The 27,452-nt window shown below is 39.6% G+C and overlaps 1 protein-coding gene across 1 annotated transcript in view; it reads left to right on the forward strand.

Annotated features, from left to right (window-relative positions):
- The window catches only part of SEPTIN7 (septin 7), a 235,602-nt gene that overhangs the window by 18,741 nt on the left and 189,409 nt on the right, over positions 1-27,452 (forward strand). Inside the window, exon 2 of the mRNA XM_053715770.1 lies at positions 14,787-14,917. Coding sequence (XP_053571745.1) covers positions 14,787-14,917 — 131 coding nt within the window. The remainder of the gene's footprint in view (positions 1-14,786; positions 14,918-27,452) is intronic.

Here is a 27,452-nt window from a genome sequence, read left to right on the forward strand (position 1 = left end):
GGGATATTCTCTTCCCCAACAGGAAATGGCAAAGAGCCCAGCAAAGCTGGTCACATGATCCCTCCTAGGCTCCGCCTACCCCAGTCATTCTCTTTGCCGTTGTACAGGCAACATCTCCACGGAGATGGCTTAGAGTTTTTTAGTGTTTAACTGTAGTTTTTATTATTCAATCAAGAGTTTGTTATTTTAAAATAGTGCTGGTATGTACTATTTACTCAGAAACAGAAAAGAGATGAAGATTTCTGTTTGTATGAGGAAAATGATTTTAGCACCGTAACTAAAATCCATGGCTGTTCCACACAGGACTGTTGAGAGCAATTAACTTCAGTTGGGGGAACAGTGTGCAGTCTCTTACTGCTTGAGGTATGACACATTCTAACAAGACGATGTAATGCTGGAAGCTGTCATTTTCCCTATGGGATCCGGTAAGCCATGTTTATTAAGATAGTAAATAAGGGCTTCACAAGGGCTTATTAAGACTGTAGACTTTTTCTGGGCTAAATCGATTCATTATTAACACATATTTAGCCTTGAGGAATCATTTATTCTGGGTATTTTGATATGATTATATCGGCAGGCACTGTTTTTGACACCTTATTCTTTAGGGCTTTCCCTAATCATAGTCAGAGCCTCATTTTCGCGCCGGTATGGCGCACTTGTTTTTGAGGACAGCATGGCATGCAGCTGCATGTGTGTGGAGCTCTGATACATAGAAAAGTCTTTCTGAAGGCATCATTTGGTATCGTATTCCCCTTTGGGCTTGGTTGGGTCTCAGCAAAGCAGATTCCAGGGACTGTAAAGGGGTTAAATATAAAAACGGCTCCGGTTCCGTTATTTTAAGGGTTAAAGCTTCCAAATTTGGTGTGCAATACTTTTAAGGCTTTAAGACACTGTGGTGAAATTTTGGTGAATTTTGAACAATTCCTTCATACTTTTTCGCAATTGCAGTAATAAAGTGTGTTTAGTTTAAAATTTAAAGTGACAGTAACGGTTTTATTTTAAAACGTTTTTTGTGCTTTGTTATCAAGTTTATACCTGTTTAACATGTCTGAACTACCAGATAGATTGTGTTCTGACTGTGGGGAAACCAAGGTTCCTTCTCATTTAACTATATGTATTTTATGTCATAAAAAAAAATTTAGTAAAAATGATGCCCAAGATGATTCCTCAAGTGAGGGGAGTAAGCATGGTACTGCATCATCCCCTCCTTCGTCTACACCAGTCTTGCCCATACAGGAGGCCCCTAGTACATCTAGTGCGCCAATACTCCTTACTATGCAACATTTAACGGCTGTAATGGATAATTCTATCAAAAACATTTTAGCCAATATGCCCGCTTATCAGCGAAAGCGCGACTGCTCTGTTTTAGAAAATTCTGTAGAGCATGAGAACGCTGATGATATGGTTTCTGAAGGGCCCCTACACCAGTCTGAGGGGGCCAGGGAGGTTTTGTCTGAGGGAGAAATTTCAGATTCAGGAAACATTTCTCAACAAGCTGAACCTGATGTGATTACTTTTAAATTTAAGTTGGAACATCTCCGCGCTCTGCTTAAGGAGGTGTTATCCAATTTGGATGATTGTGATTATCTGGTCATTCCAGAACCACTATGTAAAATGGAAAAGTTCTTAGAGGCCCCGGGGCCCCCCGAAGCTTTTCCTATATCCAAGCGGGTGGCGTACATTGTTAGTAAAGAATGGGACAGGCCCGGTATACCTTTAGTACCTCCCCCCATATTTATAAAATTGTTTTCCTATAGTCGACCCCAGAAAGGACTGATGGCAGACAGTCCCCAAGGTCGAGGGGGCGGTTTCTACTCTACACAAGCGCGCCACTATACCCATAGAAGATAGTTGTGCTTTCCAAGATCCTATGGATAAAAAATTAGAAGGTCTGCTAAAGATGTTTGTTCAGCAAGGTTCCCTTCTACAACCAATTGCATGCATTGTCCCTGTCACTGCAGCCGCGTGTTTCTAGTTTGATGAGCTAGGAAAGGCGATTATTAGTAATTCTTCTTCTTATGAGGAGATTATGGACAGAATTCGTGCTCTTAATTGGCTAATTCTTTCACCCTAGACGCCACCTTGCAATTGGCTAGGTTAGCGGCGAAAAAATTCTGGGTTTGCTATTGTGGCGCAGAGCGCTTTGGTTAAAATCTTGGGCAGCGGATGCGTCTTCCAAGAACAAATTGCTTGACATTCCTTTCAAGGGGAAAACACTCTTTGGCCCTGACTTGAAAGAGATTATCTCTGATATCACTGGGGGCAAGGGCCACGCCCTTCCTCAGGATAGGTCTTTTCAAGACCAAAAATAAACCTAGTTTCGTCCCTTTCGCAGAAACGGATCAGCCCCAAGGGCTACGTCCTCTAAGCAGGAAGGTAATACTTCTCAAGCCAATCCAGCCTGGAGACCTATGCAAGGCTGGAACAAAGGAAAGCAGGCCAGGAAACCTGCCACTGCTACCAAGACAGCATGAAATGCGGGCCCCCGATCCGGGACCGGATCTGGTGGGGGGCAGACTCTCTCTCTTCGCTCAGGCTGGGGCAAGAGATGTTCTGGATCCTTGGGCGCTAGAAATAGTCTCCCAAGGTTATTCTCTGGAGTTCAAGGGGCTTCCTCCAAGGGGGAGGTTCCACAGGTCTCAGTTGTCTTCAGACCACATAAGAAGACAGGCATTCTTACATTGGGTAGAAGACCTGCTAAAAATGGGAGTGATTCATCCTGTTCCATTAGGAGAACAAGGGATGGGGTTCTACTCCAATCTGTTCATAGTTCCCAAAAAAGAGGGAACGTTCAGACCAATCTTAGATCTCAAAGATCTTGAACAAGTTTCTCAAGGTTCCATCGTTCAAGATGGAAACCATTCGAACACTTCTTCCTTCCATCCAGGAAGGTCAATTCATGACCAAGGTGGATTTCAAGGATGCGTATCTACATATTCCTATCCACAAGGAACATCATCGGTTCCTAAGGTTTGCATTCCTGGACAAGCATTTCCAGTTCGTGGCGTTTTCTTTCGGATTAGCCACTGCTCCTAGGATTTTCTCATAGGTACTAGGGTCCCTTCTGGCGGTGCTAAGACCAAGGGGCATTGCTGTAGTACCTTACTTGGACGACATTCTGATTCGAGCGTCGTCCCTTCCTCAAGTAAAGGCTCACACGGACATTGTCCTGGCCTTTCTCAGATCTCACGGATGGAAAGTGAACGTGGAAAAGAGTTCTCTATCTCCGTCAACGAGGGTTCCCTTCTTGGGAACTATAATAGACTCCTTAGAAATGAGGATTTTTCTGACAGAAGCCAGAAAAACAAAACTTCTAGACTCTTGTCGGATACTTCATTCCGTTCCTCTTCCTTCCATAGCGCAATGCATGGAAGTGATAGGTTTGATGGTAGCGGCAATGGACATAGTTCCTTTTGTGCGCATTCATCTAAGACCATTACAACTGTTCATGCTCAGTCAGTGGAATGGGGACTATTCAGACTTGTCTCCGAAGATACAAGTAAATCAGAGGACCAGAGACTCTTTCCGTTGGTGGCTGTCCCTGGACAACCTGTCACAAGGGATGACCTTCCGCAGACCAGAGTGGGTCATTGTCACGACCGACGCCAGTCTGATGGGCTGGGGCGCGGTCTGGGGATCCCTGAAAGCTCAGGGTCTTTGGTCTCGGGTAGAATCTCTTCTACCGATAAATATTCTGGAACTGAGAGCGATATTCAATGCTCTCAAAGCTTGGCCTCAGTTAGCGAGGGCCAAGTTCATACATCAACCATCAGGGGGGAACAAGGAGTTCCCTAGCGATGGAAGAAGTGACCAAAATCATTCTATGGGCGGAGTCTCACTCCTGCCACCTGTCTGCTATCCACATCCCAGGAGTGGAAAATTGGGAAGCGGATTTTCTGAGTCGTCAGACATTGCATCCGGGGGAGTGGGAACTCCATCCGGAAATCTTTGCCCAAGTCACTCAACCGTGGGGCATTCCAGACATGGATCTGATGGCCTCTCGTCAGAACTTCAGAGTTCCTTACTACGGGTACAGATCCAGGGATCCCAAGGCGGCTCTAGTGGATGCACTAGTAGCACCTTGGACCTTCAAACTAGCTTATGTGTTCCCGCCGTTTCCTCTCATCCCCAGGCTGGTAGCCAGGATCAATCAGGAGAGGGCGTCGGTGATTTTGATAGCTCCTGCGTGGCCACGCAGGACTTGGTATGCAGATCTGGTGAATATGTCATCGGCTCCACCATGGAAGCTACCTTTGAGACGAGACCTTCTTGTTCTAGGTCCGTTCGACCCACTCCAGCTGACTGCTTGGAGATTGAACGCTTGATCTTATCAAAGCGAGGGTTCTCAGATTCTGTTATTAATACTCTTGTTCAGGCCTGAAAGCCTGTAACCAGAAAAATTACCACATTATTTGGTATATCTGTTGGTGTGAATCTGCAGGATTCCCTTGGGACAAGGTTAAGATTCCTAAGAGTCTATCCTTCCTTCGAGAAGGATTGGAAAAAGGATTATCTGCAAGTTCCTTGATGGGACAGATTTCTGCCTTGTCTGTGTTACTTCACAAAAAGCTGGCAGCTGTGCCAGATGTTCTAGCCTTTGTTCAGGCTCTGGTTAGAATCAAGCCTGTTTACAAAATTTTGACTCCTCCTTGGAGTCTCAACCTAGTTCTTTCAGTTCTTCAGGGGGTTCCGTTTGAACCCTTACATTCCGTTGATATTAAGTTATTATCTTGGAAAGTTTTGTTTTTGGTTGCAATTTCTTCTGCTAGAAGAGTTTCAGAATTATCTGCTCTGCAGTGTTCTTCTCCTTATCTGGTGTTCCATGCAGATAAGGTGGTTTTGCGTACTAAACCTGGTTTTCTTCCAAAAGTTGTTTCTAACAAAAACATTAACCAGGAGATAGTTGTGCCTTCTTTGTGTCCTAATCCAGTTTCAAAGAAGGAACGTTTGTTGCACAACTTGGATGTAGTTCGTGCTCTCAAATTTTACTTAGCAGCTACTAAGGATTTCAGACAAACTTTGTCTTTGTTTGTTGTTTATTCTGGTAAACGGAGAGGTCAAAAAGCAACTTCTACCTCTCTCTCCTTCTGGATTAAAAGCATTATCCGATTGGCTTATGAGACTGCCGGACGGCAGTCTCCTGAAAGAATCACAGCTCACTCCACTAGGGCTGTGGCTTCCACATGGGCCTTCAAGAACGAGGCTTCTGTTGATCAGATATGTAAGGCAGCGACTTGGTCTTCACTGCACACTTTTTCTAAATTTTACAAATTTGATACTTTTGCTTCTTCTGAGGCTATTTTTGGGAGAAAGGTTTTGCAAGCCGTGGTGCCTTCCATTTAGGTGACCTGATTTGCTCCCTCCCTTCATCCGTGTCCTAAAGCTTTGGTATTGGTTCCCACAAGTAAGGATGACGCCGTGGACCGGACACACCTATGTTGGAGAAAACAGAATTTATGTTTACCTGATAAATTACTTTCTCCAACGGTGTGTCCGGTCCACGGCCCGCCCTGGTTTTTTTAATCAGGTCTGATAATTTATTTTCTTTAACTACAGTCACCACGGTAACATATGGTTTCTCCTATGCAAATATTCCTCCTTAACGTCGGTCGAATGACTGGGGTAGGCGGAGCCTAGGAGGGATCATGTGACCAGCTTTGCTGGGCTCTTTGCCATTTCCTGTTGGGGAAGAGAATATCCCACAAGTAAGGATGACGCCGTGGACCGGACACACCGTTGGAGAAAGTAATTTATCAGGTAAACATAAATTCTGTTTTTGCTTATTTTTTTCAAGTCAAAATTAAACTTTCATTATTTAGATAGAGTAGCAATTTTAACCCTTTGAGTGCTAAGCACTTTCCCACCTGGGTGCTAAGGTTTTCTTAAAGGGGCTTTTATTTAATATTTTTAAAAATATATATATATATATATATATTTTTTAAATTTATTTCAGATCCCCAAGACTTACACCGTTGGAAAGGTTAGGCGATTACCTTTCCAACGGTGGGTCTTGGGGGTCTGTAGCTGCTTAGATGCCTGAGATACAGGCTTCTAAGCAGCATGCCCCCTGCTCCTATATTTAACATTGTTAATGTTAAATAAAGTTGCACTGTGACGTCATCACGTTTATTGCGCGTGACATCACCACGCAAAACGGAAGTCCCGGCGATGCCTTTCATTATGCAGCACCGATCGCCGGGGTAGGAGCGGGTGGGAGCCCCCAGATCTCCCTCAAGTTGGGAGAGTGCTAGTGACGGCTCTGAGCCGTCATTAGCACCAGAGTGGGAAACTCTGTGACGGCTCAGAGCCGTGATTAGCACCCAAGGGGTTAAACAACTTTCCAATTTAATACCAATAACAAAATTATATTTACACTTTTTTTTAGTTACCATCTCCTACTGAGCATGTGCAAGAATTCACAGAATATATGTATATGAATTTGTGATTGGCTGATGGCTGTCACATGATACAGCATGAGTGGAAAAATACATAACTTTTTGAAATTTGTCAGAAAAAAATCTACTACTTTCTGGGAGTTCATACTAAGTGCTATTGTATTGTCTTGTGCGTGAGATACAAGATGACTTTGCCCAGTATAACATGCAGAGCTTTACCAACTGGATTTTGTAGTGAGGTAAAATATGAGAACTGCTTTAAAGAGAATTGCAGGTACAGGAGGAAAAAGATCTGGATTTGCACAGATCTTAGTATGTTGCACTTTCACAAGAAGAAATCCTGGCTCTGAAAAGAGCTGAATGCTGCTGGCTGCTTCTTCACTGAAAGGGATACTAAACCCCAATTTTTTCTTTCATGATTCAAATAAAGCGTGCAATTTTAAGCAACTTTCTAATTTACTCCCATTATCATTTTTTCTTCGTTCTCTTGATATCTTTGAAAAAGCAGGATTCAGCACCTGGCTAGCGCTTGCTGATTGGTGGCTAAATGTAGCCATCAATCTGCAAGCGCTATCCACTGTGTTGAACCAAAAAAGGGCCAGCTCCTAAGATTTAATTCCTGCTTTTTCAAAGATACCAAGAGAACGAAGAATATATAATTAAATAATAATATTTATTTAGTGTTTAATTACCGTTTAAAGCTCACGTTGAAAATCGTTTGTTTTCTTATCTTAAATAGAGTACCTTTAGAAATGCTGGTTTCTCCTATCATTATTGAGTGAGGTAAAGAATCCAAACGTTTTTTTTTTTAATGGAAATCATGTGGACTATTTTAGATAAATGCCCCATCTTAATGACTTGAACTTTGTGATTCTCTACTGAATATATCTTTTAGGCCTCTGATCTAGCCAAAAAGTTTTCTTATATCAGGAAGCTGAAAGAAGTATTATAACTGGAATATACTAAACATAGAATGAATGAAAAGTGTAAGATGGCAGCCACAGCCACCCCTTCCCCATATGGGTACATGCAATGCCTCTGTCAGAGTACCTCAAGGATCTGTTCTGGGTCGTCTACTCTTCTCCATTTATACTTTTTCACTGGGTAAACTTATCAACAGTTATGGCTTCAATAGCACCTCTATGCTGATGACACCCAGATTTACCTCTCCACCCCTGCTCGTTCTCCCTCTGTCCTTTCTCATGTCAGCAACTGCTTATCTCTTGTCTCTTCCTGGATGGCCTCTCACCACCTAAAGATTAACATGTCAAAGACTGAGCTCCTTCTAATCCCCCCCCATGCTTACATACAAAGCTCTCACCAATGCTGCTCCCCACTACCTTTCCTTTCTAATCAACAAGTATTCTCCAGCCCGTCCAACAATGACCTGCTCCTTGCATCTTCAACTATCACCTCCTCTCATGCTAGACTGCAGGACTTCTGTTGTGCAGCACCTACTCCCTGGAACTCTTTCTTTTCCTGTCAGGCTTTGCCCTAATCTTTCTTTAAATGCTCCCTGAAGACTTTTTTTTGTTAAGAGAACCCTACCACCCAACGCAATAATAAATTAATTTTGCTTCCCTCATCAATCTTGCAGTCCTCACCTTATGTTTCTCAACCTCCTACCCTTCTAGATTATTATTATACTTTATTTATGAAGCGCCAACATATTCCGCAGCGCTGTCCATGGGTACAATTAATTTAAATAAAACAATGATATAAAACTTGTAAGAGACAGAACAAAATTTACAAACACATACAGGAGGAATTGAGGGCCTTATTCCCATGGGAACTTACAATCTAAAAGTGTAGGAGATTCTAGATTGTAAGTATAGATTGTAAGAATATGTTGGTGCTTCATAAATAAAGTATAATAATAATATATATTAGAAACTCCTTGTTATCAATAGGAATGAATGTTATCAGGAATTAACCTTCTTACTCTGAGAATGGAGATTTTAATGTGCTAAGCAGAATCTATTTTATTTGCTTTTAATAAACTTATAGGGATATGAAACCAATTTTTTCTTTCATGATTCAGATTAATGGCTACTTTTAGCCACCAATCAGCAAGCGCTGCCCAGGTGCTAAACCAAAAATGGGCCGGCTCCTAAGCTTTACATTCCAGCTTTTCAAATAAAGATAGCAAGAGAATGAAGAAAAAAAATACAGGTATACCCCGCTCATACAGCGGGTTAGGGACCGGAGCCCTGCTGTAAAGTGAAAACCGCCTTAAAGTGAAACAAGGCAGTTTTAGCTTTCTTTTCAGTGTTTAAAATCCTGAAAACATGTTTGAACTAACATATATTAGGGGTGCAATAGTGCTACGTTTAGTTTAACACTAGCACAGCACAGTATTCAATTAGTATTCAATAAATACTGTACCTGTAAAATAGTGACAATTACTGTAGTGCAATTTGCCAGACTATAGCACTGAGACACAGATTGCACTGCAATGCTATAAACAGAGTGAACTTAGCATAACAAAATGGTGCCAGTCACTTTTCTCGCAATCTTACGATGATTACAGCACTGTTTCAAAATCCTTGGAGGATGAACTTCAGCGACACAAAGCGCTGTATTAGCGAATCGCTGTAAAGTGAAGCGATGTAAAGTGAGGTATACCTGTAATAGGAGTAAATTAGAAAGTTGTTTAAAATTGCCTGCTCTATCTGAATCATGGGAAAAAAAATTAAAGTTATGGGTCCAATTCCACGCGCATAATTTTAACCAGTCTAAAAAGACATTTAGGATTGATGTTTCCTTCCTTTTTGTGAAATGAGGCAGTGAAAAGCTGATAGAAGTATTGTTAACCAACATAAACACTGTTTTCCAATTTTAGCTGAAAGAAATTTAAGTTCTGCCACCCTTTTCTTTTATGCTAAACATTTATTTTGTCACCTTCATGTTATTTTTTTCCTTTTATGGGCCATGAAATAATTTTTTCGTTTCACAGAAAGGTTAAACTGTGGCCAACCCTGAACTTGTCTTCCTTTTGTAGAACTAGTAATTTTATATGTTAGCATGAAATCTCACATGTTCAATTATTAGTGGACATTTCAGAACCTTACTAATAGGAAGTGCACAACTGGTCAGTAGCACATTGGCTTATAGACTGCTTTCATGTCTCATTTGTGGATAGTGTCATGCCCATTAACATTTAAAATTATATTAAACACCTTTTAGTTTTTAGTTAAAACGGTGCTTTGTCCTACACTCCCTAGAAAGCCAAAAAGCATATACTGGAACCAGCATTAACTGCAAATCAAATCTGAACTAAAATAGGATGGCTCCTACGCTTTACATTCCTGCTTTTTCAATAAAGTTAGCAAGAGAACAAAGAAAAATTGATAATAGGAGTAAATTAGAAAGATGCTTAAAAGTGCATGCTCTATCTGAATCATTGAAGAAACCATTTGGGTTTAGTATTCCTTTAAAGGGACATAAAACCAATTTTGTTTTCTTCATGATTCAGATAGAACTCACATTTTTTAAAAACTTTGTGGATTAGAATCTTTTTTTTTTTTTTTTTTTTTTTTTTTTTTATTGTATTCTCTATCTGAATAATGAAAAAATAAAGTGGGTTTCATGTTCCTTTAAAGAGAGGGGGAGAAAAAAATGAAACCGTTACACATCTTAACATTTAGATGCAATGAAGAAAAAATATTTTCATATATAATTTAAAAGTATTGTGTAATTCCCATATTTTAATACAAATGTGCTGATTATGTATTTAGTACATGTTCTCATACCGCAGGTATACATTGCACGTAGGGTGACCATATTGCTGCTTTAAAAAGGGACACATGAAAAATACATGTTGGGGTTCTTATACAAAACTTTTCTTAAAACAGCCCTGACATATATTATTCATGTGTCCCTTTTTAAAGCAGCAATATGGTCATCCTAATTACATGCCAATTTGTACATCAACAGATAAGAAAAATGCAGTTTTCCTACAAACTACATATACAGTACATTGACATACGTTTTTAGAAGCACTCCTGTTATGGTCCAGTTTCAGAGCTGGACGTTTCATCATCAAGCTTCTAATGAACAGTTTACACGCACAGCATTTTTCAAACAGCATCCATCATTTATTTTTGCCTCGTTGATGTGGACACTTTAGGGCCATATGGTATCTTACTCCGTTCAGCATTACTTTCTTTTCATTGCACTAGCAAAATCAGAATCAGCTTCGTTTTTAGACATCTGGCTGCTGAGACGCTTTTGGTTACATAACCTTTAAGCAAATTAATAGCTGCATGAAAAAGCTGTCTTTAAGAAACTGTTGTTTTCATAGAATTAATAACATAAATACAAGAGGGATTTCCTTTACTGAACATCTTATTGTCCTGGCATTATCTTTTTTCATTGCCACTAATCACAAACTGCTGTTGACATGGGTAAAAATATTGTGTCTTCCCCAGGAAAAGGCAGAAATTAAAAAGATGTACTTCGGAGACTTCTGGTGGGTGGGCCCGGAAAACAAGGTAGTCGCAAAAGAGTGCTCTGGAGGGGAGAACAACAGACAGAGGGTACCTACCCTTAAATTTAACCTAACTCTGGCCCTATCTCACTGGACATTTTTAGAAAATATATTACTTGTCTGTTTAATAGCCATAATGTATATGCTGCACTTAGCTTTCAAAAATATTGATCTTGGAAACTTAATAAGCATATGCTAGAGTTCAGATTATATGAATTTGTGATTGGCTTATGACTGTCACATGATGGGGACAGAGAATATGAATTTGTGATTGGCTTATGGCTGTCACATGATAGGGACAGAGAAAATGAATGTAACTTTGAAATTTGACAGAAAACATTCTACTACTCATTTTAAATTTTAGGCTCAAAGCCCAGTGATCTAAAGCTCTCTGCTATGGGGAGATTATCTAAGAAGTCTTCTCAGTACTGCAAGTTCCTTTAACCCCTTAATGACCAAGGACGTGCCTGGTACGCCCTTAGGGGCTTCAAGTGCTGGAATTCTTAGGCGTTTCAATTGCTGGAATACCGCTTTCAGGGTATTACAGCGATGCCTCAATATTGAGGAAATCTGCAATACCCTCTGGTAAGCAACCGATGCAGATCTCTGCATAGGCCAGCGATGGTGCCAATCGTTAGTGGCATGGGAGGGATAGGAGGAGGTGGGTGGGCGGCCCATCGCTGGAGAAGGTCTGGTCAGTACTGATGAGAGGGGATCAGGGAGGTTGGGGGCTAAGGGGTTATGCTACACTGCAGAATATATATATGTGTGTATATATATATATATATATATATATATATATATATATAAAACCTTTTATTTTAGTACTGGCAGACTTTCTGCCAGTACTTAAGATGGGGTGACAATTGTGCGGTGGGGGACGGAAGAGAGCTGTTTGAGAAGGGTCAGGGAGGGATCAAGGGGTGGGATGTGTCAGGTGGGAGGCTGATCTCTACCCTAAAGCTAAAATTAACCCTACACGCTAATTAACCCCTTCACTGCTGGGCATAATACAAGTGGGGTGCGCAGCGGAATTTAGCGGCCTTCTAATTACCAAAAAGCAATGATTTTTTAATCCTTATTATTGCATTGCCTTTTTATTATGCATTTGGTGATCATGCAATTCTACTGTAATGGCCCTTTAAATAAGTAGTGCCCCCACCATTTTATGCTTGTGTTTTATGTGAAATCCGAGTCACAGGAGTGGTGGGTGTATATATACGAGGAGCGCTGTTGATTTCTACTAGTTTGGATATGAAATCTGTGCATATAGTATATACATACACTCTTTAACACCACTGAGTAGGTTTAATAAATGTCATACCAGCAACAGTCCATAAATTGTGCAAACTCAATCCTGTCCTCCCCCAGTCTGCTTGCTCTCTAAACTTTCTATTTATAGATTTTATATTTCCATAACGATTGGGATGATTTTCTTAACGAATCGTATGATTTCCATAGAAGTGTTTTTGGCTTACAAGAGTTTTTTTTTTAGTGCCTCGATTTGAATTTCTTTCCCTACCTTAGAAACCAAATACAAGCAACTCTCAACATTCACTCCCAGAATAATATTTTTATGTTGTCGGTTTGATTTAACTATTGTGGCTGAATGAATTTGTAGTTTAACTTGAATTAGTTTAGCTGAATTTTCATTTTACTTTTATAAAGACAAATCTTGCTAACAGTATGGACCTTCTGATCCATTTGTTCCTAGTCCCTGCCTTGTCTTTTTATTCATTGTGAATTCTGCTGGTTTATTACAAATAAAGATAATTATATAGTGGCTGGTTATGTATAATCGTCCTGTCTTTAACCCTTTAGTGCTGAAAAATATTGTTATTAAGAATATGTCATTTTGAACTTGTTTTAGGGCTTCCAAGCACTATTTCTGTTTTCATGTCCACACTAAACAAACACACACACAGAAAACCCATTCTTATTCTAAACCTCTCAAAAGACTTCTTTTTTTTAATTACATTTTTCTTTCATACTTTTAAAGGGACCTAGTAGTCTCTAGTGCTGCATAGCAAATGTTTTGCATACCCACTATATTACATATAGCATTTATACAGACTGGCACTAGGGTTTAAGAGGCAGTAGCTTGTAAGCGAGCAGCAGCTGGTGCTACGTTGCATTTGCTTTGCTGCCTTAGGGGGAGGTATTCTAGCATTCTCAACATTTCTCAGTTTGCCGACACCACTGTGCTTATTTGGCCTCTAAAATGACTTTCTTGTAGTTAGTTTGAATAAGTGTATTTTACTTTGCGTGATTTGTGTTGTGCTTCTGGATTCCCTGTGTTTGAGATTAAAGGGACAGTATACACCCATTTTCATATAAAACTGCATGTAATAGACACTACTATAAAGAAGAATATGCACAGATTCTGATATAAAAATCCAGTATAAAACTGCTTAAAACTTACTTAGAAGCTCCCAGTTTAGCACTGTTGAGGCTAGGCTGGGACACCAAGTGAAAGCAGGAAGCGCAGACCCCCCCCCCCCCCTCCCTGCATATGAAAAGACAGGTTACACATACAGGAGCAACATGAATCTGTAGACTTTAGTCTATATCTGATACTTTGGGGCTAGGAGTCTGAAAATCAGCACTATGTTATTAAAAAAACTATTCATTGTTACAAAAACACTACCAGACGGGCTGTATAAATGGAGCATCTACAAAACATTCATGCAAAGAAAAATCTAGTGTACAGTGGTCCTTTTTAAGGAGAGATTTTTTGATTATATTTTTTGCAGTATGATTATTTGTGATCATGTGTTTTTACTGGGTTGTTTGTGTTATCTTATTAGTCGTTTACTTTGGATTATGAAGTGAGGGGGAAAAAAAAAGCTTACCTTTTAGATGAAACGCATGGCTTTTAAAGGGACGTCTATATGTGAAATGAAGCTAGTGCAAAGAGTAGAGGCAAATACAGGGAAGGGGGATTCTGGAAGAGTTATATCTACTTTGGAAAGGAATACGTCGGTATAGCTCAGATCCTCAATAGTATGCCTCTACTTTTTTTTCCAAAGGGACATGAAACCCTAAATTTGTCTTTCATGATTCAGATAGAGCCTTTAATTTTAAACAAATTTCTAATTTACTTTCATTATGACATTTTCTTTGTTCTTTTGGTATCTTGTGTTGAAAAGCAGGGACGTAAGCACAGGCGCATGCACGTGTCTGGAGCACTATATGGCAGCACTTTCGTAACAATGTTATACATTATCAAGAGCACTAGATGGCAGCACTATTTCCTGCCAATAAGTGCTCCGAACACCTACCTAGGTATCTTCAACAAAGAGTACTGTGGGAACAAACAAACATTCATATTTAAAAGTAAATTTAGAATTTAAAATGGTATGCTCTGCTTGAATAGCAAAATAAACTTTTAGGGTTTCAAATCCCTTTAAGAGAAAGTTTCCAATTCACTTCAGTTGTCAAATTGACCTCATTCTCATTGATATATAGATATGCAGCATGTGCACATTTTTAGAGCAGTGCATGGCAGGATACATTGCTGCCACCTACTGTTCTTGCAAATGTATAACCGTTCTAAAACTGATGCCATCTCATTCAAGCTCCTACAGCTTCCCACCTACTTTTCAAGAAAGGATACCAAAAGAACAAAATAAATTTGATAATGAGAGTAAATAGGAAAGTTTTTTTTTTTTTTTTTTTTTTCCACTTGTCTGAATCATGAAAGGAAATTTTTGTTCATCAATACGTGGCATATCCTATATTTCAATACTATATATTAAAGTCATTTTTAATCACACAATTATATATTATTTGCTTATTTATATTCAGTTTTCTCATATTGTTTACAGATCATTTATTAAGATGTTTGAAACAGATCCTCTTTTCTATGGTTCTTATTCTTTTTTTATTCTTTGTTTATTAAGATTACAATATTCTCATTTCTTTAGGTGAGTCTGGTCTGGGGAAGTCAACACTCATCAATTCACTATTCTTAACGGATTTATATGCTCCGGATTATCCTGGTCCCTCACACCGAATTAAAAAAACTGTTCAGGTATGTGGAAAACATTTTACATTTAGAATTTATTACATTTTCTTAGATATTAAAGGGACTTCAAACACCTCATTCTTTTGTGTCCCATTCTGTAACCCGGCAAATGCTACCAATCAAATAGCTGGTTTAGGCAGTTTGCAGAATTTTGAAAACATAAGTTACATATTTTTTTACAGAAAGTAAAAGGTGTTAGCCCATTTAGTACAATTAGTTAAAAAGACAATCACTTATATAACTATGCCCTTAGAATTTTTCCAATCAAAATAAGATTAGCTGGAAGATTTATTACTCTTGTCTCTTATTTTGATTCCAGAAAGGGAAAGATTAGCTTCCTTAGTCGTATTAAAGGGGCACTAAACCCATTTATTTTCTTTTGTGATTCATATAGAGCATTCAATTCTAAGCAACTTTTTAATTTACTCCTATTATGAATTTTAAATCATTCTCATGTTATCTTTATTTGAAAAAACAGGAATCTAAGCTAAGGAGCTGGCCCATTTTTGGTTCAGCACCTGGGTTGCGCTTGCAGATCGGTGGGTAAAAGTAGCCACCAATCAGTAAGCACTATCCAGGATCCTTAGCTTAGAATCCTAGTTTTTCAAATAAAGATACCACGAGAACAAAGACAAATTGATAATAGGAGCAAATAATAAAGAAGAATATGCACAGATTCTGATAAAAAATCCAGTATAAAACTGCTTAAAACTTACTTAGAAGCTCCCAGTTTAGCACTGTTGATGAGGCTGGGCTGGGACACCCAGTGAAAGCAGGAAGCGCAGACCCCCCCCCTCCCCCCTTCCCTGCATATGAAAAGACAGGTTACACATACAGGAGCAACATGAATCTGTAAACTTTAGTCTAAATCTGAGACTATGGGGCTAGGAGTCTGAAAATCAGCACTATTTTATTAAAAAAAAACTATTCATTGTTACAAAAACACTACCAGACGGGCTGTATAAATGGATCATCTACAAAACATTCATGCAAAGAAAAATCTAGTGTACAGTGGTCCTTTTTAAGGAGAGATTTTTTGATTATATTTTTTGCAGTATGATTATTTGTGATCATGTGTTTTTACTGGGTTGTTTGTGTTATCTTATTAGTCGTTTACTTTGGATTATGAATTGAGGGGGGAAAAAAACTTTCGTTTTAGATGAAACACATAACTTTTAAAGGGACGGCTATATGTGAAATGAAGCTAGGGTTGCGCTTGCAGATCAGTGGGTAAAAGTAGCCACCAATCAGCAAGCGCTATCCAGGCTCCTTAGCGTAGAATCCTAGTTTTTCAAATAAAGATACCATGAGAACAAAGATAAATTGATAATAGGAGCAAATTAGAAAGTTGCCTAAAATTGCCTGCTTTAACTGAACCATTTTTTGGTTTAGTGTTCCTTTAGTTCACTCATCCTGTCATAGAAAGCAGTGTTTTTCAACTCAAGTCTCAGGGCACATCAATGGGCCAGATTTTCAATATATTTGAGCTTGTGCACAGGTGAAATATTTAGCTGATGGGTGTGAGCAGGTTAATAATTATGGTTACCGCTTAGCTGATTATTTCACCTTTGCTCTAGTTCAGGTATCATGAAAATTTGGCCTGTTGGTGTGCCCTGATGACTGGAGTTGAAAAGCACTGCTATAAAGTAAATGCTGTTTACATAGAAAATTAATACAGCAGTATTACTTGTATATACTATGATCATGTGCATTGGTTAATAAACCTTCCCTACTAATGCTTATTGATTGATAGGTACTTCCTCTAATGGTTGTTTTGTATTAAATAGAAATACTGTACCTATAAGCCAATGAACATTAGCAGCATGTACCTTATTTATTCATTGACATTTGGGCAGCGTTGACTTAAAGGGATAGTCAACACCTTGTAATAAGACATTTCTGATGTATTGTTATAGAATTACATCAGCCAAGTCTTAACATTTTTAAAACAAATTAACATCCTTTTTAGTGCAATTATTTTTTAATAGCAAACTCCGCCCTCCATTTGCCTTATTTGAAGGAGCCAATCTGAGCTTTAGTCTACAGACAACAAGGTTAGCCACAGTCACAAACTTAGTATAAGCTACATTGTTTTGCAGTTGTTATCTAATAAAACCAATTAGGGACAAACCTATATAGCAGAGTTAGCCTTGAGAAGTCAGCAGGTGCATTTCAAGTTCTGAAAATTAGAAATGGTTCCATTTCTCTTGTTAAGTGTATCCAGTCCACGGATCATCCATTACTTGTGGGATATTCTCCTTCCCAACAGGAAGTTGCAAGAGGATCACCCACAGCAGAGCTGCTATATAGCTCCTCCCCTCACTGCCATATCCAGTCATTCTCTTGCAACTCTCAACAAAGATGGACGTAGTAATAGGAGAGTGGTGTATTATAGTTAGTTTTTTAACTTCAATCAAAAGTTTATTTTTAAATGGTACCGGAGTGTACTGTTTCATCTCAGGCAGCATTAGAAGAAGAATCTGCCTGTGATTTCTATGATCTTAGCAGAAGTAACTAAGATCCTTTGCTGTTCTCACATATTCTGAGGAGTGAGGTAACTTCAGAAGGGGAATAGCGTGCAGGTTTTCCTGTAATAAGGTATGTGCAGTTAACATATTTCTAAGGATGGAATTTGGTAGAAAAATGCTGCTGATACTGGATTAATGTAAGTTAAGCCTTAAATGCAGTGATAGCGACTGGTATCAGGCTTATTAACAGAGATACATACTCTTATAAAAGTGTAATATAAAACGTTTGCTGGCATGTTAATCGTTTTTATATATGTTTGGTGACAAAACTTATTGGGGCCTAGTTTTTTTCCACATGGCTGGCTTGATTTTTGCAATATGAGTGGGAAGGGCCTATTTTAGTGCTTTTCTGTGCAGCTAAAAACTGACAGAGACATTCAGCTTCCCTCTGCATGATACAGGACATCTCTGAAGGGCTCAAAAGGCTTCAAAGTCGTTTTTGAGGAGGGTAACAATCACAGTAGACAAGAGCTTTCCAAACTTTTCATGTTGGTGACACACTTTTTAGACCTACATCATTTCGCAACACAGTAATTCAGTTGTACTAGCAAACAGAAGGTTACACTAACTTGTTTTAAGAGATACGGACGCAATCATAAATAATATAATAATGAAATGTATTTACAAGTAACAGTATGTAAGTATGTGAAAGAATAAAAAAAAAATTTATATCACCAATAGCTACTTACTATTTTAATGGGTTGTATGAAGTTGATGGGATGAACATAGTTTCTGAATATTTGATGGAATATTAGATAAAGACACTCACATTTCATCATCAAGAATTTTTAATCTTCTGCTTCCTATCTATATATCAAGAGCAGGAGCAGCAATGCACTACTGGGAGCTAGCTGCAAAAAACCCCCACTGACTTCTGCTCAGCTTTTAAGCTGCCGCCCTCTGCGAGTCCGACTGACTACTGCCAGCGATGCAAACACACTGCTGTCCCACTCACCGACTACACATGCAGTCACCAGTCGATTGAGGAGAATACACGTGCAGTCAGGAGTCAATGTGCCACCAATGGGAATAGTTTCAGTTCCCACTGAGCTGAGCCAATAGGTTTAGATGATCTGTAACCCACTAGGTGTCAACCACGTGATATACATAAGAAGGCAGGTGGAAAGTCGGAAAACATAAAAAAAAAAGGTTTGTGCTGAAGCTGGGACACACCTACTCATTGCTGCCGACACACTGTGTCACGACACAGTTTGGAAAGCACTGCAGTAGACTGTGGCAGTTGTTGTGAATGTGTTTAAAAAACGTTTTTGTCATTTATTATTCTGTTTTTGTTATTAAGGGGTTAATCATCCATTTGCAAGTGGGTGCAATGCTCTGCTGACTTGTTACATACACTGTAAACATTTTGTTAGTGTAACTGCCTTTTTTCACTGTTATTTCAAATTTTGTCAAAATTTGTTTCTCTTAAAGGCACAGTAACGTTTTTTTTATATTGCTTGTTAACTTGCTTTAAAGTGTTTTCCAAGCTTGCTAGTCTCATTGCTAGTCTCATTGCTAGTCTGTACAAACATGTCTGAAACAGAGGATACTTGTTCATTATGTTTAAAAGCCATGGTGGAGCCCCATAGGAGAATGTGTACTAAATGTATTGATTTCACCTTAAACAGTAAAGATCAGTCTTTATCTATAAAAGAATTGTCACCAGAGGGGTCTGTCGAGGGGGAGGTTATGCCGACTAACTCTCCCCACGTGTCAGACCCTTCGCCTCCCGCTCAAGGGACGCACGCTAATATGGCGCCAAGTACATCAGGGACGCCCATAGCGATTACTTTGCAGGACATGGCTGCAATCATGAATAATACCCTGTCAGAGGTATTATCCAGATTGCCTGAATTGAGGGGCAAGCGCGATAGCTCTGGGGTTAGGCGAGATACAGAGCGCGTAGATGCTGTAAGAGCCATGTCTGATACTGCGTCACAATATGCAGAACCTGAGGACGGAGAGCTTCAGTCTGTGGGTGACGTCTCTGAATCGGGGAGACCTGATTCAGAGATTTCTAATTTTAAATTTAAGCTTGAGAACCTCCGTGTATTGCTTGGGGAGGTATTAGCTGCTCTGAATGACTGTGACACAATTGCAGTGCCAGAGAAATTGTGTAGGCTGGATAAATACTATGCAGTGCCGGTGAGTACTGATGTTTTTCCAATACCTAAAAGGCTTACAGAAATTATTAGTAAGGAGTGGGATAGGCCCGGTGTGCCCTTTTCCCCACCTCCTATATTTAGAAAAATGTTTCCAATAGATGCCACTACACGGGACTTATGGCAGACTGTCCCTAAGGTGGAGGGAGCAGTTTCTACTTTAGCAAAGCGTACCACTATCCCGGTTGAGGACAGTTGTGCTTTTTCAGATCCAATGGATAAAAAATTAGAGGGTTACCTTAAGAAAATGTTTATTCAACAAGGTTTTATTTTACAGCCCCTTGCATGCATTGCGCCTGTCACTGCTGCGGCGGCATTCTGGTTTGAGGCCCTGGAAGAGGCCATCCATACAGCTCCATAGACTGAATTGTTGACAAGCTTAGAACTCTTAAGCTAGCTAACTCATTTGTTTCTGATGCCATTGTTCATTTGACTAAACTAACGGCTAAGAATTCCGGATTCGCCATCCAGGCGCGTAGGGCGCTATAGCTCAAATCCTGGTCAGCTGATGTGACTTCAAAGTCTAAATTACTCAACATTCCTTTCAAGGGGCAGACCTTATTTGGGCCTGGTTTGAAAGAAATTATTGCTGACATTACTGGAGGTAAGGGTCATACCCTTCCTCAGGACAGGGCCAAATCAAAGGCCAAACAGTCTAATTTTCGTGCCTTTCGAAATTCCAAGGCAGGTGCAGCATCAACTTCCTCTGCTTCAAAACAAGAGGGAACTTTTGCTCAATCCAAGCAGGCCTGGAAACCTAACCAGTCCTGGAACAAGGGCAAGCAGGCCAGAAAGCCTGCTGCTGCCTCTAAGACAGCATGAAGGAGCAGCCCCCTATCCGACAACGGATCTAGTAGGGGGCAGACTCTCTCTCTTCGCCCAGGCGTGGGCAAGAGATGTTCAGGATCCCTGGGCGTTGGAGATCATATCTCAGGGATATCTTCTGGACTTCAAAGCTTCTCCTCCACAAGGGAGATTTCACCTTTCAAGATTATCTGCAAATCAGATAAAGAAAGAGGCATTCCTAAGCTGCGTACAAGATCTCCTTGTAATGGGAGTGATCCATCCAGTTCCGCGGACGGAACAAGGACAGGGGTTTTATTCAAATCTGTTTGTGGTTCCCAAAAAAGAGGGAACCTTCAGACCAATTTTGGATTTAAAGATCCTAAACAAATTCCTCAGAGTTCAGTCATTCAAGATGGAAACTATTCGAACCATTTTACCCATGATCCAAGAGGGTCAGTACATGACCACAGTGGATTTAAAGGATGCCTACCTTCACATTCCGATTCACAAGAATCATCATCAGTTCCTGAGGTTTGCCTTTCTAGACAGGCATTACCAATTTGTAGTTCTTCCATTTGGGTTGGCTACAGCCCCAAGAATTTTTACAAAGGTTCTTGGCTCACTTCTGGCGGTCCTAAGACCGCGAGGCATAGCGGTGGCTCCTTACCTGGGCGATTTCCTGATACAGGGGTCAAGCTTTCAAATTGCCAAATCTCATACAGAGATAGTTCTGGCATTCCTGAGGTTGCATGGGTGGAAAGTGAACAAAGAAAGGAGTTCTCTATCTCCTCTCACAAGGGTTTCCTTCCTAGGGACTCTAATAGATTCTGTAGAAATGAAAATTTACCTGACGGAGTCCAGGTTATCAAAACTTCTAAATGCTTGCCGTGTTCTTCACTCCATTCCGCGCCCCACGGTGGCTCAGTGCATGGAAGTAATCGGCTTAATGGTAGCGGCGATGGACATAGTGCCATTCGCGCGCCTGCATCTCAGACCGCTGCAATTATGCATGCTCAGTCAGTGGAATGGGGATTACACAGATTTGTCCCCTCTACTAAATCTGGATCAGGAAACCAGAGATTCTCTTCTCTGGTGGTTATCTCGGGCCCATCTGTCCAAGGGTATGACCTTTCGCAGACCAGATTGGACAATTGTAACAACAGATGCCAGCCTTCTAGGTTGGGGTGCAGTCTGGAACTCCCTGAAGGCTCAGGGTTCATGGACTCAGGAGGATAAACTCCTCCCAATAAATATTCTGGAGTTAAGAGCAATATTCAATGCTCTTCTGGCTTGGCCTCAGCTAGCAACACTGAGGTTCATCAGATTTCAGTCGGACAACATCACGACTGTGGCTTACATCAACCATCAAGGGGGAACCAGGAGTTCCCTAGCGATGTCAGAAGTCTCCAAGATAATTCGCTGGTCAGAGACTCACTCTTGCCAGAGACTCACTCTTGCCACCTGTCAGCGATCCATATCCCAGGTGTAGAGAACTGGGAGGCGGATTTTCTAAGTCGTCAGACTTTTCATCCGGGGGAATGGGAACTCCATCCGGAGGTGTTTGCTCAATTGGTTCTCCGTTGGGGCAAACCAGAATTGGATCTCATGGCGTCTCGCCAGAACGCCAAGCTTCCTTGTTACGGATCCAGGTCCAGGGACCCAGAAGCGGCACTGATAGATGCTCTAGCAGCGCCTTGGTTCTTCAACCTGGCTTATGTGTTTCCACCGTTTCCTCTGCTCCCTCGTCTGATTGCCAAAATCAAACAGGAAAGAGCATCAGTGATATTGATAGCGCCTGCGTGGCCACGCAGGACCTGGTATGCAGACCTAGTGGACATGTCATCCTTTCCACCATGGACTCTGCCTCTGAGACAAGACCTTCTAATACAAGGTCCTTTCAATCATCCGAATCTACTTTCTCTGAGACTGACTGCATGGAGATTGAACGCTTGATCCTATCAAAGCGTGGCTTCTCCGAGTCAGTAATTGATACCTTTTAATACAGACACGAAAGCCTGTCACCAGGAAAATTTACCACAAGATATGGCGTAAATATCTTCATTGGTGTGAATCCAAGAATTTCTCATGGAGTAGGGTTAGGATTCCTAGGATATTGTCCTTCCTCCAAGAGGGTTTGGACAAAGGCTTATCAGCTAGTTCTTTAAAGGGACAGATTTCTGCTCTGTCTATCTTTTACACAAGCGTCTGGCAGAAGTTCCAGACGTTCAGGCATTTTGTCAGGCTTTAGTTAGAATTAAGCCTGTGTTTAAATCTGTTGCTCCTCCATGGAGCTTAAACTTGGTTCTTAAAGTTCTTCAAGGGGTTCCGTTTGAACCCCTTCATTCTATTGATATCAAACTTCTTTAATGGAAAGTTCTTTTTCTGATGGCTATTTCCTCGGCTCGAAGAGTCTCGGAGTTATCTGCCTTACATTGTGATTCTCCTTATCTGATCTTTCATTCAGATAAAGTTGTTCTGCGTACAAAACCTGGGTTTTTACCCAAGGTGGTTTCTAACAAGAATATCAATCAAGAGATTGTTGTTCCATCATTATGTCCTAATCCTTCTTCAAAGAAGGAACGTCTTTTGCATAATCTAGACGTAGTCCGTGCCTTGAAGTTTTACTTACAGGCTACTAAAGATTTTCGCCAAACATCTAACCTGTTTTTTGTTTACTCTGGACAGAGGAGAGGTCAGAAGGCCTCGGCAATCTCTCTTTCTTTTTGGCTTCGGAGTATAATCTGTTTAGCCTAGGAGACTGCTGGACAGCAGCCTCCTGAAAGGATTACAGCTCATTCTACTAGAGCTGTGGCTTCCACCTGGGCCTTTCAAAATGAGGCTTCTGTTGAACAGATTTGCAAGGCTGCAACTTGGTCTTCCCTTCATACTTTTTCCAAATTTTACAAATTTGATACTTTTGCTTCTTCTGAGGCTGTTTTTGGGAGAAAGGTTCTACAGGCAGTGGTTCCTTCCGTTTAAGTTCCTGCCTTGTCCCTCCCATCATCCGTGTACTTTAGCTTTGGTATTGGTATCCCACAAGTAATGGATGATCCGTGGACTGGATACACTTAACAAGAGAAAACATAATTTATGCTTACCTAATAAATTTATTTCTCTTGTAGTGTATCCAGTCCACGGCCCGCCCTGTCCTTTTCAGGCAGGTCTAAATTTTAATTAAACTACAGTCACCACTGCACCCTATGGTTTCTCCTTTCTCGGCTTGTTTCGGTCGAATGACTGGATATGGCAGTGAGGGGAGGAGCTATATAGCAGCTCTGCTGTGGGTGATCCTATTGCAACTTCCTGTTGGGAAGGAGAATATCCCACAAGTAATGGATGATCCGTGGACTGGATACACTACAAGAGAAATAAATTTATCAGGTAAGCATAAATTATGTTTTTCAGAGCTAAATTGCATGCAAGGGGGGGGGGGCAAAATAAATAATGCAAATCTATTGCAAGGTTGTTTCATTATGCATAACTAAACAGTTTTTTATATATATATATATATATATATATATATATATATATATATATATATATATATATATATATATATATATATATATATATATATATCTTAAGGTGTTTACTGTCCCTGTTTAATAATGTTTTTTTTCAACCAAAAAAAAAAAATTAACATCTTAAAAAGCTGCTCTTGATTATATTACACTTGTAGTCTGGAGTTTAGCTATGGACATTGAGCCAGTTAGGAGTGTGTCTTAGAAGTGAAGCCTAGCCATCGTAATTATGTTAAACTGCAAACCAATGCAGGTTTTATTATCTGTTATCCTCTTATGATGCCTATTATATATATATATATATATATATGTGTATATATATGTGTATATATATGTATATATATGTATATATATATGTGTGTATATATGTGTGTGTATGTATATATATATATATATATATATATGTGTATATATATATATGTGTATATATATATGTATATGTATATATATATATATATATATATATATATATATATATATATATATATATATATATATATGTGTGTATATATATATATATATATATATATATATATATATATATATATATATATATATATATATATATATATAGTTTAGGTTTCCAAAGTCTGCACTGTGCAATTCCAGTCCTCAGAATTGGAAGATCCACAGTATTCAAATTTGTTAAAGAACATAAAAGGGGGCACGATATGTAATATTTTTATTATGCTTTAACATTTACTGTCTCTTTAATTCAAAACAAGGAGACAGCAGTACTAGATGTAATTTTCCGTGCATTACAGTAATGCTAAACAAGCAACGGTGATGCTAAAACACAAGTTAAATAAGCTTGATTGAATGGCACTAAGTGTGAGTGATGGATTTGTGCGCGCGCAAACCTTAGAGAAAGTTGGAGAAAATGGGGCCTACGTGTGTACTCTTTAGGTGTATAGGATGAATGTGATAGATTAAAGGGGCACAAATCCACAACATTTTTCTTGTATGATTCAGATAAACATAAATTTGAAATATTTTTAAAATGGTATGCTCTATTATAAAATGTGCTCATTCTCTGGATATCCTTTGTTAAAGGAGCAGCAGGGCAGTACTGGTTGCTAGCTGAACACATCAGGTGAACCAATGTAAAGTCCTATATGTGCAGCCAATAATTACCAGCTAGCTTCTAGCATAGCATTGCTGCTCTTCAACATATGTGCATATGTTTTAAACAAAGGATGCCAAGAGAGTGAAGCACATTAGATAATAGAAGTAAATTGTAAAATTGTTTGAAAATTGCATACTCTAAATCATGAAAGTTTAAAGGTCCATAATACCCAAATGTTTAAACACTTGAAAGTGATGCAACATAGCTCTAAAAAGCTGACTAGAAAATATCTCCTGAACATCTCTATGTAAAAAAGAAAGATATTTTACCTCAAAAGTTCCTCAGTAGCCACCTCCCATTGTAAAGGATTTCTAAGCAGCATTTTAGTGTGTCTGTCCTGGGACAGCTGAAAGCATGAGCCTCGTGAACTCTCATATTATTTCACCAATCAGGTAAAGGAAGCTTACTATGAAATCTCATGAGAGTTAAGTCAAATCTCATGAGATCACAGTAAGAGTTCATGACCTCAGCACTGCTGATGCTGATTGGCTGCTGTTCATTTCTTCATTTTTTTTTTTTTTTTTTTACCTGCAGCTGGGAGCAGGTGTAACTTTTTACACAGAACTTACTCTGCTGAGCTAAGGAGATTGTGAGGTAAAATATCTTCCTTTTTTATATAGAGATGCTCAGGTGATATTTTCCTGTCAGCTTTTTACAGTTATACTGCATCAGTTTCAAGTGATTTAGCATACGAGTATTATGTCCCTTTAATTTTGGCACAGTTGAGAGGAAAGTGACAATGGACTCAGAAAAGCAGCCAATAAGGGTTTATTGCATTAAAGGAAGGTGCAGGATAACCCTTTAGTTTGGGTTGATCTCTCAACTGAGAAGTTAATTTTGTCTGTTGCCTCTTGTTCACATAGCATATCTATAGCCAATTATACAGTACTGACATTTTCAGTGCGGGTGGTGGTTTCAGCAGGAAAAAGCATCTATTTCAAATAACAAAATAAAAAGTTAAAGGAGCTATTTGCAAACAATTTTATGCGTTCTAGTGGGTAGAATGCACCATGGGAAAAACATTAGCTCAATGCAAAATCAGGCATAGTGTCAAACACGTATTGCATAAAATATAGGGTACCAGTCACGTAAATCATTATCGGAAACAATACAGTTTGCAATTTTTCATTCGTCAGCACAAAAGCGAACAGCAGTATATTAAGCTTTGCTTTATTGAAAACATTGAGGAACTTTTCCCAGGGAAATAACTGTATGTGATGTGCAGAATTTACATATGTAACTTGTTGTGGATATTACTGATGCAGCAAAGTTTGAACCAGGAGCTCAACATTTAGAGACATTGCCGGCGTTTTGAGAGCTATTCTTGATATTGTTGTGGTTTACATGAACTAAAATATTTAGGATATGAAATACTTTACAGACTCCATCCTGTTAGTAGAATCTAAATGGGTAAAAATAAAATGTATTAAAAAATAAGGTAGTGTCTCAATCATAAGGAAACAGGATCCTTTTTTCTTCTACAAGATACGACAAGTCCACGGATTTCATCCTAGTGGGATATTATCCTCCTCCTAACAGGAAGTGACAAAGAGCACCACAGCAGAGCTGTATATATAGCTCCTCCCTTCCCCTGCACCCCCAGTCATTTTCTTTGCCTGTGTTATACTAGGAAGACATGGTTAAGTGAGGTGTTAGTTTTAGTTTCATCAATCAAGAAGTTTTGTTATTTTGAATGGTACCGGTGAGTACTATTTTCCTCAGGGGGATATGGAAGAAGATTTCTGCCCTGAGGTTGATGATCTTAGCAGTTGTAACTAAGATCTATGCTGGTTCCCACAAGACTTCTGAAGGTAACCATGAGACATCTTCAGTGTGGAGACCGGTTTCATGCTACAAGCAGCATTAAGGTATGTGCAGCCTTTTTATTCTGAGGAGACTTGGTATATCAGAACTGGCTGGCATTTATTTCCCTGTATGGGAATGGGGTAAGCAGTAATCCTATTTTAACAAGAGGTGTATTACTGGAGTCCCTAGATTTTATTTATAAATGGTTGACTTTATATGGGCATTATGTGACATGGGAGAGGCAAAGAAAAACGATACATTACGTTTTTATTTTTGGCATTAAAATGTATTTGTTTAATGGTGTGTTTGAGGGGTTATACTGTGTTGTGAATAACTTAGGTGTTAAACCGCTTTCCCATGCGGTTGTGTTTGGGCCTAATCCGGCATCGACATTAAGGGGCGGGGCTTATTTTCGCGCGCTCAGATGCGCACTTCCTTCAGGCTAGGCAGCAGCAAGCAGTAACTCCGGTGGCTCCTGGACTGTGCAAGCTGGTCTGGAGTGTTGGAAAGTGTTTTCAAACTACCCTGGGGGCAGGTAGGCGCCACAGAAGAGCTGTGGCGAGGTGCAGAGGGTATTTTGGACTGTAAATTGACAAATTATTGATCTAAGTA

The sequence above is a fragment of the Bombina bombina genome, chromosome 5 (assembly GCF_027579735.1).
Source record: "Bombina bombina isolate aBomBom1 chromosome 5, aBomBom1.pri, whole genome shotgun sequence".
Classification (NCBI taxonomy): domain Eukaryota; kingdom Metazoa; phylum Chordata; class Amphibia; order Anura; family Bombinatoridae; genus Bombina; species Bombina bombina.